The sequence below is a fragment of the Clupea harengus genome, chromosome 23 (assembly GCF_900700415.2).
Source record: "Clupea harengus chromosome 23, Ch_v2.0.2, whole genome shotgun sequence".
Lineage (NCBI taxonomy): Eukaryota > Metazoa > Chordata > Actinopteri > Clupeiformes > Clupeidae > Clupea > Clupea harengus.
Window position 1 is genome coordinate 7,258,234 of NC_045174.1, and position 13,167 is coordinate 7,271,400.

The window sequence follows — 13,167 nt, forward strand, 5'->3', positions numbered from 1 at the left end:
TATGTCATGACGTTCTCCTCATAGAAACTAGGCTCTCAGTGTGTCTGGGGTCATTCTCAAGTTCACACAAATCCAAAACTGAAAGCCTTATTTCTCAAAACATATTTTCTCTCATATTTACTTTGACTGAGAGGCCCTGAATCCCAGACCAAACACTACAATTCCCCTAAACGTCAGTTGTAGCTTTTTAAAATATATATATATATCGCTCTGTGGTGTGGTACACATTTCACAGTAGGAAGACACTTTACTGGCCCGAAGATGAGCTATTTAGTCTCAGACCCAATGCCGTGTATGAGGCCCTTCCATCAGGAGCTTCTTATCTTACTGTAAGTAGTTCAGCCTCAGGCAAACACATCCTTTGATGGTTGGGTCCTAGCTTGGTATCTTCACAGACGGGCGTTCTGTGTTTGTACCACGAGATGCAGACACAATCCCTACATCACCCAGGCTTCTCCACACCAGGGGCGTTGGAACAATTTTCTCGGAGGGAGTGCTGTAAATAGAAGGTGTCGGTAGGGGGGCACATTATAGACTACTCAACCCCTCGGATTGTTATCACTTTTCGTGGTGCCCAACCTGGACAGTGCTGTCCAACACAGCAGTGGTGATTAGACTGAGTTATTAATAAGCCCAGCCCAAGGCTTTTATTTCAAGTATCAAATCATTTAAAAAGTATACAGATAGCATTTGCTAGCATTGTGAGATATGGCATTTGCCCTTGGCGGAAGTATGCACTCTACTGAGTGCCATTCTAGTCAAGTATGAGGCCGCTAAATCAGCTGCTCTAGTAAATGTGTAGGACTGATTTTTACCCTCTACATGCGATTGTAACGAATTGGGACATAGCTACATAGTCGTGAGTAGGTCAGTATTTCAGCCAACGATGCTGTGTACCACTGTGGTTCAGCAGGGACTAACGTCCTTATTCGAGAAACGCACTCTTGGTCAACGTTCACAAAACTGATCTCAAAAGAACACTACCGTGCAAGATTGGTGAGATCATTTCTAACATGCAGTAGGCCTGTGTGACAGCTACATGATGAGACCGTCTATAGAGGAGACAGGCTTATCATTTCTGACAATCACATCACTACGCTATGAAAGCATACATTCTTTATGTTACGTGTATGCTCGAGCCTATAGCATGCCCCACCTTCCACAGCTTTACACATAAGCACTTTCTTGGAACTAATCTGTAACCTAGCAACCACTGTTTCCCATAGAAATGATTAAGGCTCCCTTCTTTTATCGTTCCAAGTATGAGCCTCTGGTAGATCTCTCCCAGAGCCTGTCAAATGATCCCCACAGCGTGAAGCAGGAAGAGAAAACAGCTTCCTGGCACTATAAAATATGAATTGTCAGTCTGAGTTTGGCCCTCAGTAACTAGAGTTGTTAGCCATGCTGCAAACTCCTAGGAGTGACACTAGCACAGGAGAAGACATCCACAGGGGGGTCCTGTGACGTATTAGCTATCAGTTTGCCCTGGCCCCTAACTACGTGACTGTTTCCACACCAGCTTGGATTTATGTGCAGTTTCTAATGATTTCTTTTGGGTCCCAGCACTGAGGGATGAGGTGATATTATGCTAAAGCCTGTGTGATTTTCTCAGTGTGTTATTGAACATAGGTCAAACTGCCTTATTACTTCTAAGATTTTTTTCTAAAGGTATTGAAAAGTAACACTTCTGTCGATGCAGGACAAATGTAACAGGAAAGGTAACTCTTAAGATCTTCCTGTCATTCATCTTTGTGACGAGGGATTAATTTCGTTCCACTATATGGACAAATCCCTAAAATGGTTCCCTTAGACCAGTGTGGTATTAAATGGTTCACTTAAAGAAATCAGTGATGCACATTCCAAAAATGCATTAAGCCGAAAGACCTGAAAAGCTGTGATCTCTCCATAAGTCTTCCATAAAGGAATAAAACACCTTGCTTTTTTGCTGCTCTAAAGCTATTTTATGGTCTCATTCTTCAATAACTTTTTGGATGAATGCCAATCGTGTGGCTATAAAGGTAAAACTTTACTCAGAAGAACTGACATGACATGAAACTAAGTCAGACAAAGAATATGTCCTTGATCTAATGACATTCCCTCCCTTCCTGTTTGGATCTGCCAATCACACATTTTAAAACAGGAGTTGAACCAAAGTGCTTTGCAGTTGAGGTAAATTAATTGAGAATGAACATAGACACAAATGAAGGAATACATGTTTAAAAGACTATAAGACAAAATAGCCATAGTATTAAAAGGAAGACGATAAATGAGCAAAAACTAAAAGTGAATGAGAAAAAGGAAAACGAATTTGTCAGGTTTCACAGGACCCAAGAGCACAAAAATTACTTTACTACAGGAACAAAACCAGGCAGGCAAAACAGAGCGCAGATCGAAACAGATTCCATAGCATAACACAAAAAGAAAAAGAAAAGAGCAAGGAAAAACAGAGTACGAGTGAATAAGGGAATTCAGATGCAATCAGTAAACATGTGAAAGACAAACTGACATGGAGTAAAAATACAAAGAAAATGGAGGGAAACTAACAATGACTGGAAGTGGCATGTGACCAGGTGAGGGGCGGAGACAAGAACACACAGAACACCAGAAGCACATGGAGAACACAAGACAAAGTAACGACAAAAGGGCCAACAAGGTGGCCCTGACAAAAAAAAAAGAAGAAAATTCAAGACTATAACTGACACAAAAAATAAAAGGAATAACAACTAAAAAGGCAAAAATTAAATTAAACGAGCATGATAGAGTTTTTGGTTTGGTTTTAAAAGTCTCCAAGCAGGCAGCAGATCTCACATAAAATGGAAGGCTATTCCATAGTTGAGGACCAATAACATTAAAAGCCTTTTCATTTAAATTAGACCTAGGTAAAACCAATAAAAGATCATTTGCAGACAGTTATTAGCAATTATTCCTAGTTCATAAAATGAGGCACTAACCACAGAATGTAACTGCTTATCACATTTTAGATTTAAAAGTACCTTGGTTTTGTTTTTACAACAGGCTTTTTGTATGGTGTGAGTGTACCAAGTACACCGCAAATGTCAGCACTAGAAGTTGGGAAACCAAAGATAATCACTTTTTCATTAGCGTTTTCATTAAGTTTGAGGAATTTCCCATTCATTCATTGATATCCTCAAGGCAGTCAAAAAGAGGCCGTAAATCATCATGACGAGAGCTAATAGGAAGATTAATCTGAGCATCATCTGCGTAGCAGTGATGAGAGATCACATGCTTTCTGAATATTTGGCCAAGGGGCAATAGAGTGAGAACAGAAGGGGAATATAGAATCGAACTTTGTGGGACTCCACTCGAGAGGCGGACAACATCTGAAGAGTTGCCATCAGTATTGACCACGGCAGTCCTATTAGAATAGAATAGGAGACATGGGAAGGACCTACTCTCAGTCAAAAAACGTAATTGATTAAAAAAAACACCTTCTCAGGTAGAGATTGGTATAAAATTGGAGGGAGAACCTGAATCCCGATTAGGCTTTTTAAGCAAAGGTTGTACCACCACATTCTTTAAAAAACCTAGTGATTAGTTATTAATGTCGAGCACACTACTACCCACAACATGAAACACCTCTCTTAAAAGACGGGATGGAATAAAATTTCTGGGGCAAGTTGTGGGATTCATATGAGACACCAGGTCAGTGTGGTAATGACCACATTAAAATGATCCAGAGAATAGGCATAACCCACATTGTGACAGTCAGTGGCTGATATTGATATTGATGATCTGATCCCATTTATTTCTTCAACAAAATTATTTAAAGTCATCATTGGAGAGTGAAGGGGAAATCGTGCAGCCAAAAGAAGGCTTAAGAAAATGAGTGCTGAACAGGATCCAGGGTCTATGGTTGTTCTTTGATATAATTTCTGGCAAATATTCATTCATGGCCTTTTCAGTCTGTCCATTTTCCAGGTACGTTCAGCCCTTCTCCACATTTTTCTTAATGCTTGTCTATTGTCGTTAAACTAGGGCAGAGAATGAGGCTTGGGTCTACATCATTTTGTGGGTGCAATGTTGTCAAGGACGGAGGTACACATACAGAGTTGAAACACACAACTGGCTCATCAACATCTGAGTGGGAGTAGACTGAGAACCAGGTATATAAGAAGCACAAAAATGGCTGGCTGTGGATTTCCTTATCTGTTGCCTAGTCCTGCATGTGTGTGATGGTGGGATACAGCAGAAGCACGTTTGAAACAATTAGTAGGAGATCCGATATGTATGCATTCAATACTACAAGATCACACAAAGTAAAACCACGCCACACAAAGGTCAAAGGTTATGCGCCCATGTTCGTGCGTGGCCAAGATTGAAACAATCAATTACATTAGGAGAGTCTCCTGCAAGAGGGGAGCCGGGTCAACAAACATGAATGTTAAAATGTCGTATTAAAATTCCGTCCACGGTTGGTAGGAGAATAGTTAAATAGTCAATGAATTCATTGATGACGTTTTTGAGTGCTCTGGGATGCCTGTACACCAAAGCACAGAGACGTGGTTTAGACTCTGACAGATCAACTTTCAGAGGATGGAGTTCAAAGAAGGAGACAGTTAATTGACAACGTCTAATGTGCTTTTTAAAAACCGTCGCAAGATCCCGGTCATGGCCAGTTGAACTAAACTGGGTGAACTAAAAAAACAAACTGTACACTATGAGATAGAAGAATAGGCCTATGCTGCAGTCTGTTTAGTTGGTTAGGCCTTCTTCCTGCCCTGTCATCTACGCAATTTTATAAGAATATAATTGCCAGATAATCACATTTGAGAATCAACACGGCTTGGATTTAAGCCTAAAATCTTTCACCCTAAAAGGAGCTGCACTCCCAAAACAGAGGAAATTATCAAAAGAGGATACATTTGGAAATAAGAATGTGCTACACTGGACCTGAACAGGATATTACTTATTTTCTTTGGCACAGAATACTTAATAGCTGACACCAAAGTGTGTTTGGTACCTGCTGACAATTGGATTTTGGTTTATGCTACAGCTCCTCAATGTCTCTTAATGTCAGTGTGCGTGTGTGTGTGTGTGTGTGCGTGTGTGTGTGTGTGTGATGGGAAGCTTCACAATAGATCAAATGTAAGCAACAATAAGAGCACTGTTGAATTTCAATGAGAGCCAAATCAAAAGTCTGGCTTCTGCAGATGTATCTCAGTGCACTTTGTACTGAAAGTTCCTGTCTTTTTGGATTACAAAGTTTCTTGCTCACAGTCCTGGAAAAGCAATTTGGATTCAATAGTCTTTTCACAATGCCAAGACTTCAGTATAAAGACATGAGTTACAGAGATTCAAGTAGTGGTGATACTCACAGACAAAAATAGGTGAAGACTTTTATTTATTTACTGATTCGAAATAATAATAATAATAATTATTAAAATAATAATTAGGTAATTATTTGATAATTGAAAAAGGATTAAATATTTTACAGCCCAAAACATTGCTACAGCTTGTTTAGAATTTGTAGCACACAACAATTTATTAAAATCACCTGAGGAACATGATTACTGGACAGATTAGCCCTCATCAAGTTTAAATTATGAAGGCTCTGCTTACAGTTTAAAAAAATAAGAGGCTGCTTCATGAACTGTCGTGCTAACCCAACCACACGTCAAAACATTGTCTTACAAATTCATAGATGACACAGTCATAGACTGTCATAGACTGATATAGACAACTAAATCTGCAACAGTAAGGCCACTCCAGCCAGTGTCCATTTTGAGGGGTTCTCTTTGGTCTTCAAGTTGAACGTCCACACGTACGTCGGTCCTCTCTGTCTAGTCTTGTACACTGGGCACTGGTAGACGTTCCGCGTCTCCTGCTTGTCCACGGGGATGGCCTTTATGAAGATGACGGGCACAGCTGGGGTCAGCTCTTTCAGCCGGGCGTCAACGATGATGCCAGCCTGAGGAGGACAGACATGGCAGAATAGGTCATCTAACACGGCAGCTCACTGTTGCCATATCCATATAAAGTCAGTAGACATATTTTATCAGTCCAAAAAGCTACAGCACACAATATTATACATCAGTTAAATAAAGTATCTACCTCTAAACCTCTAAGGTGTCATTGGCTTTTCTTTAAAGATGAATGATTCTATAATTCTCTTTAGAGGGGCAAAGGACATATGTTTCAAGTTCCAGAATCTTCTACATTTTATGGAACCCAAGAGGGCATATTGTCATGATCTACCTTCTAAATAAGGGACATACATAATTTAATTTCATCAGTATAAATGTGGAATATACTTTGAAGTCAAACTCTGCCTAATGGATATTTAGTCAGCTGTATGACTTGCATTGGACTATGATTTTTAACATCCAAATTATATTTTGAAAGCCTTTTGTAAAGTGCACTTGAAAGATTGTCTTCTGCAATTCCACAGTCCCCTTGAAAAACAGTGAAAGTTAATGGATTTGGGAATGAAATCGGCTTGTCTTTGCCACCCACCCCTCAGTCTCCGGATAGAGGATGGGTCCTTGTGGATGGTTATTTAATTAATCCCCTTCCACTTAACAGATGACAGCCGTAAGTTAGACTCCTTGCAGACTTGAGGGACGTGTGCTAATGGCGGTGACTTTGTTGCGACTCCACAAAGGACGCTTTTTATGACGGGGACTCTCATCTGATGTTCTAATTGCATCAGAGTCACAGTAAAACTTTATTGCGCTCTTTCGACGCAATGGCTTCACGCTTGTTGAGATAAATACAAATCATGGAATCCTAAAGCTGTCGCGGCATTGTTTCAACTTGTGCCGCTTAAGCGCAGATCATTTCACATCTGTTTTAAGTTAATACAAATTATAGGACGATAAAGTCATCAAGACCTTATTTCTTTTTAGTTGCAATCGAGCACTTTAATGGGCTCAAGTGACACTGGGGACGTAACTCAAGTGTCTTTGGCAAAAAGAGTGGGCGATAAGTAATGGCGCCAAGTAACAGAAGGATCTACTAAACTAAGTCCCAAGGCGCTCCCTGAAACTTAAGTTCCTTTGCACTCTTCCACAGGTTGAAAAAGCTTTCATGAAAACATGGCAGGAACTTCTTTAGAACTTCAGTTTTGGTTATTTCGATCCCCTATTCATAGAGCCCCATAAGTGACATAGAGGACACACTAATCAAGATGAGAAGAGTCAAAGCCACTGTCTTTTTGGAGCAAGGTAGTACAAGAAGTTTCTTTTTACTTTGTTTCCTACCGTTCTATGGCAAGTTACTTTGGATATAACACCAACATAATGACCGTAATTGTAGCCTGCATATTCATGCAACTTCATGATATATAACACAGCATCCACCAACATCCAACATCCACCTCTTAAACTAGACCTCAAGTGTTGGGCCTTCCTGTTATATGAACTCATTCATGATAATGGCCTAGCTCTTTACTTGCGTATGTGAGCACTGTCTAATTACTAACTGTCAAAGGAATCGCAATGAGTTGGTGATGATTACTGTTCAGAGGTCCATGCCTTTACTCTCATTCAATATTTCCTATGCATCCTGAGGATAGTGTGTGGAGAAAAAAACAAAAACTGTTTACACACTTCACTCACTAACAACGCTGGAATAATATTTCCCTACAGGACTGTCGGGCGCACCTGGTTTCCATCCTTGATTGGCCGTTATGGTATACAGGGGTGGAAAGTGTGCTCGACAATAATTAAAAACTGACTTCAGAGCCTGTAATTAAAACTGGCCGACAGAGACTTTCTTGGAAAGCAGAGTGCATTTACATGGAGCCCCTCAAAGACTCCAATACAGAGTTGCCGTAGTGTGCGCTAACTGCTGGAACTTCAAAGACTCCATCCAGAGTTGCTGTAGTATGCGCTAACTGCTGGAACTTCAAAGCTTTTCTATACATACCAGGAGAAACCTCAAAGTATGTATGTATATATCTTTCCCTTGATCCGAAAACAGTACACCTCTCTGTCGTTTTAAGGTTTTGTAATTCTCTGCCATGCTTTTGCAAAATGTCTCTGATCTTATCTCTGTAGAGTGTGTCGTGTTTTTAATGAAAGTGTGAAAATATAGACCAGTACATTGGGTAAGTTCATTGCAATGTTAAAGAAACACTATGCAACAATTTGTCACTTTTTTAAGGTATATTTTTATGAGCATCTACTTTTGGTATAATCTTCAAATGAGTTGTGATGGTATATGGTCGTGTGGAGGACAGATAAACACACCTGTTGTTTCCACTAACCGTCTAGACTATGCACTATGTAGTTTTGTTGTTTGGGTTGGAGCACCCCGCAAAAATGTAAGAAAAGCCTTCACAGCATGACATTGCCAACGATATAGCCAGAAGACCCCAGTTAGCAAGTTAACAAGCTTCTATCAGTGGCAACTGATGGTAGTTGGTGGTGTAGCAAGGTTTTTGCATGCTTTTTAAGGTAGGTAACGTGCTAGTTTTAGACCAAAACCATATAATTTGCTTTAAATCACTGCAGTTGCAATATTCACAATATTCACAACAATGGTAATAGCAACATGGTACTTTTACTTGGCAAACTAGTTTCAAAGGTTTACTCAGTAGGCCTACAACTTTTTGACGTGCCACTAAGCAGTGGTGAGGAGAGTCAAACAGACCTGTAGGGATCAGGGGGCTTGATCTGAGGTTACTGATGTTCAGTCTGTCAGCTGGTGTCTCATGGGATTTGTGTGTCAGTGTTATTAACCTTTGGCAAACATTGCGGGTGACAGGGATTTTTAATAATGCAATATATCACTCAGTCTACCCATCAGTCAATCATAAATGTGTGTATTTGTGTGTGTGTGTATGTGAGCCTCTATGTGTGTGTGTGTGTGTGTGTGGAAATGCAAGATGTATGTTCTGCCATCCTGGATACTCTTGGGGGGAGGGGGGGGGGGGGGGGGGGTGTATGTACAGTACCTGTGTGTCCCAGCGCGCCCCCTCCATGAATAGGCCGTACACGTAGGCGCCCTCCCTGGGCGGCGAGGTGAAGTCCTCGCGGTTCTTCTTGGTGACGTCACACTGCAGGCACATCTTGTCCAGCGGCCACTCGTTCCGCCGCGCCATGGACTGCATGATGGCCGTCAGGAAGGACTGCGGGTTGAAGAAGCCGGCCAGCCACACGGCCGAGGGCAGCAGGAAGTCCGTCGTCCAGCTCTCTAGCTCCCGGATGCGGCTCAGCAGGTCCGTGAACCACAGCGCCAGTCCCTGGATGGATGGGTAGGCTCGCCTGGTCCACGACTCGGGCACCTGATCCAAGTACAGCGCATTCTGCAGGCTCTCCATGTCACTAGTCATGGTAAGCTCCCCCTGAAATGAAATACGAAACCATCACACTATATATACACATTTATATCCATGTACACCAGCACTTGAGAATGCAGACCAAACAGTAAGGGCACCGATTCATATCTGGAGGGATTTCTTGTTCCCCCCCCACCTGCTGGGTTATCTTATTGCAGGGTTTAGAGAGAGTTTGCTGCAATACAGCAAGGTCAGCCTATCAAGCCCAGCAGGAGCATAAGAGTATTTGGGGATGGTGTGTTAGATGGGGACTGGAGCTCCATGCTGCAAGAGGTGAGGGGAGGGGAGGGGAGGAGAGGAGAGGGGGGAGAGGGGGGAGAGAGGAGGAGAGGAAAGGGGGGAGATTTGTGGAGGAAGATGTGCAGGTAGCTAAAGAGATGAAACTGTCAACCAGCAGTAGGAGGCTTCCAAAGTTCAATCCCAGGCTCTTCTGACTGGAAATGTTTTCAGCAAGACATTGAGTATCTAACTGATCCAAACGTACAGGTCTGACACTTTCAACCGCCGCGTTACCCGTCAGTGGGCTAGTGCAAGGTATTAATTGTGAGGCACTTTGAGGCCCTGTCAAACTGAAGCATGCTATCACAATGCAATACATTTCCCATTTCAGTAGGAAGACTGAGCCCCATCTGGTAACTACTGTATGGCATATTTTTCGACCTTGTAAGCAAAGCAGTCTAATTTGAATTTGGTGAAGCTGCATGCATGCATGCATGCATACATGCACATATGTGTAGAAATTATGACTTCAATCCAATCATCAGTCTAATGATATTTTTATAAGGGCTTCCAAAGTCAAATGCTAAATCTACATTAGTCAATTAATGATAACAGCAAATGTGCCCTTAAGGTATCATTTTTAATGAAAGCACAGTTTATGGAACAAGACTCTGCTGTTGAACCAGCTCTTGCAGCCACAACATTCATGCTACAGACAAATTAAATGTCAAATTACATTTACAGCATGGGAGCGATATGGAGGCAATAACAGTGAGCTTACAATGTCCTTCACGGTGGCTTTCCCCAGTGAGTATGTATTCACATCCCTGCCATGACCATTATTTACACAGGTCTGGGAAATATGGGTATGTATTGCTTTTGTAGAGGCCAGGAACAGAGATTATGTGAAAAATCAGCCTTATCCATCAGGTCATATGAAGTACTAACTCTAAATGTCAAATCTAAGTCAAAGCGTTATATTTGACAGATTTCAGACCACACTAGTTCATTTCCAGGCACTTCATGTGGCAGTAGCCAACCAGGCATATTTGGTTCAGGATCACTAACAGAAAATGTAATCATTTAGCCTTGAAATCTTACAGGGTTTTTGAAATGAGAAAACGGGAGAAAACTAAATTAGCTGCTTTTGCTAAGGGGCAAACAGAACCCATGGGTTAACCTTAACCTTGAGTAAATAGCACACTCAGTTCTTCTATTCTGTAAGAGGGGGAAAGAGCCACCACAATGCCTTAAGAGGTGCCAGTGAGAGATGTAACCCGTTAACTCCAGAAATGTGCAATTTTGTGCTAACGTCCTTAACAGGGAGCTCACCTTCAGGCCGAGGCTGAGCTCACGGAGCGAGTTTTTGATCTCCTGCGTGAGGAGGTTCATGCGCTCGCACTCCTGCAGTGCCACCACCACGTACGGCGTGCGCTCCTCCGCCTTCCCCAGCAGCTCCGCCATGTTGAACTCTTCCGGAAGCTTCTCCATGACCTCATCCAGAATGGCTCTCACCTATGAATGGGGTGGGAGGGGAGGCAGAACTGTGGAGTCAGTCTTCTGTCATGTTGGTACATTTTAGAACTTAACAACAACAACAACAAACAACTAAAGACCATTTTTAAACACACAGATTGTGGCTCTTGATAAGCATTAGGCATTTGTGATATGTTTCACTTCAAGAGTGAAACTGACAAAAGAAGAGATCTGTGCCAGTCAGTATATTGTGTTAGCAGCTGTCAGTCACACACTCACTTTCATGCACAGCGTTCATCACCTTACAAATCCCAATCTCTTCACTGGAAAAGGGCAACTGTCATAGCCCATTCAGGCACTCTTGCCTAGATCCCATATCTAATATCTTAAATGTCAGACCCTTCCCAAACGGCCACATGGTTGGGGAATTAGCTCAATTTAACAAACCCAGACAAGTGTGAACGGGGCCTGCAAGAAAACATGGCACGGCTTCTGATGACAGGGACATGGCACCATACAAGAAGATGCCGATTATTTGCAACATGATTGTACTTATAACCAAAGATTTAACTCAATCAATGACTTAGACAATTGTGCTGCCTAGGACAAAATTAGCATTATTGTTACTGAATAGAACATTTTAAAGTGTACTTTAAACTTAAAAGTAAACTTACACATCATCAAAAAATAGAAGTCAAGTATTCACTTCTGGGCCTTGGCCCACTATTTAAATGCAGCATGCTGACATGAGTGTGAAACTGGCAGAGGTTCTACATCACCTTCTCTTCCCGCGTAGAACCCCCTCCCTCCCCAGCACCCCCATCCCGAGGCTGCATCTCCAGGACGGTGCGGAAGAGCTTCTCCGATGTCTGCGTCAGGTAGCCAATCTCCGCGTTGGGGTGAAGGCCATATAAGTAGGGGGACTCCGCAGGGAGGGCATCGTCGATGTACTGCAGGAAGAAATAGAGAACATCAAGCTTTCCTGTACATGACAGCTTTCTGACTTGATCTTTGTGTGCTATGAATCAATTTCATCGAGTTAAAGGCTTTTATGCAGCACAACTAGTCCATGGTAAATAACAAATGGTGCACCTCATTCACTGTATTGGTTTAGGAACCTAAGGTTATACCAAAGATACTGCATACGATTAAGGGGAATGTCATGAACTATGCCTGTATGCTCAGTGTATCGGTAGTCCATACTACATAAATAAACGATAGTTCCCCAAGTTACATATACTTTGTAGTTTTATGAATTTATGTACTTTAATTAATGTAATCTACATAGTATTATGATTCTGCCATAGTGCACGGAGTGAATTCAAATTAAGCACCATGGCAGCTGGATACTACCCTACCAAAATATAACACTGATTTCCTTGATTTGTTTTCACCCACAGTAGCCCACCCCTATCATCACCTCGTAATGAACAACATCAATAACACAAGCAGGTTGCGGTAATGAGCAACACACTCGTGCCCGTCATTATGAAAGCAACACACAACTCTCCCTGTGAGGCTGCAAAAATCCAATCCCTAAATTTTTCTTTTTTTAAATAGACAAACGACAAAATTTTCAAATGTTTAGCCACGAGAACATTTGGCCTCATGAAACAAACCCCCCAGCCAAGCGTGGTCTCTGATCACCATGGTAGCTGGATGCCTTTCAGAGGCATGGCGCGGTGCGAGCGTGGCATGTTATGGTATGCCAAGGCCCAATGGGGGCATTTAACTAAACTAACCATGATCAATCCAGCATTGGCTTTAACTGTGACACGACACACGGCATTTGCATTATTCTCCCTATTCCGCCACTGTTGCCAACGTCACCCTGACGTTATTGCCACCGGACCAATAACCAACAATTGGACCAAGCAATCCGCAGTGGCAATCCAGTCATTATAAAACGCTATATCAAATCTTCCTGTAGGGTAATTAGACTGAAAAGGCAATCTCTCCACGAAATCTGCTACATATTAGCACAGAGGGTTTTCAATTTCCTGAACAGAAGACTGCCTCCGCAGCTCCCATAAGGGCCCAGACAGCGGTCCTGCACACCCTCCTGGGAGAGAAGTTGGGAGGCTTTTGGTGGAGCGGTGCAGAGTGGTGTGAATGTGGTATGTTGTTGTCAGTGTGGCCCTGGTCGAGTTGGCCCCGTTCCTCCACAGACT

General features: G+C 42.2%; 1 protein-coding gene across 1 annotated transcript in view; it reads right to left on the reverse strand.

Annotated features, from left to right (window-relative positions):
* Positions 1-5,377: 5,377 nt before the first annotated feature.
* The window catches only part of LOC105888876 (dynein axonemal heavy chain 9), a 102,093-nt gene continuing 94,303 nt past the window's right edge, over positions 5,378-13,167 (reverse strand). The window contains exons 66-69 of the mRNA XM_012814636.2: positions 11,776-11,946; positions 10,853-11,035; positions 8,918-9,307; positions 5,378-5,929 (exon numbers count right to left, since the gene is read on the reverse strand). Coding sequence (XP_012670090.2) covers positions 5,702-5,929; positions 8,918-9,307; positions 10,853-11,035; positions 11,776-11,946 — 972 coding nt within the window. The 3' untranslated portion in view covers positions 5,378-5,701. The remainder of the gene's footprint in view (positions 5,930-8,917; positions 9,308-10,852; positions 11,036-11,775; positions 11,947-13,167) is intronic.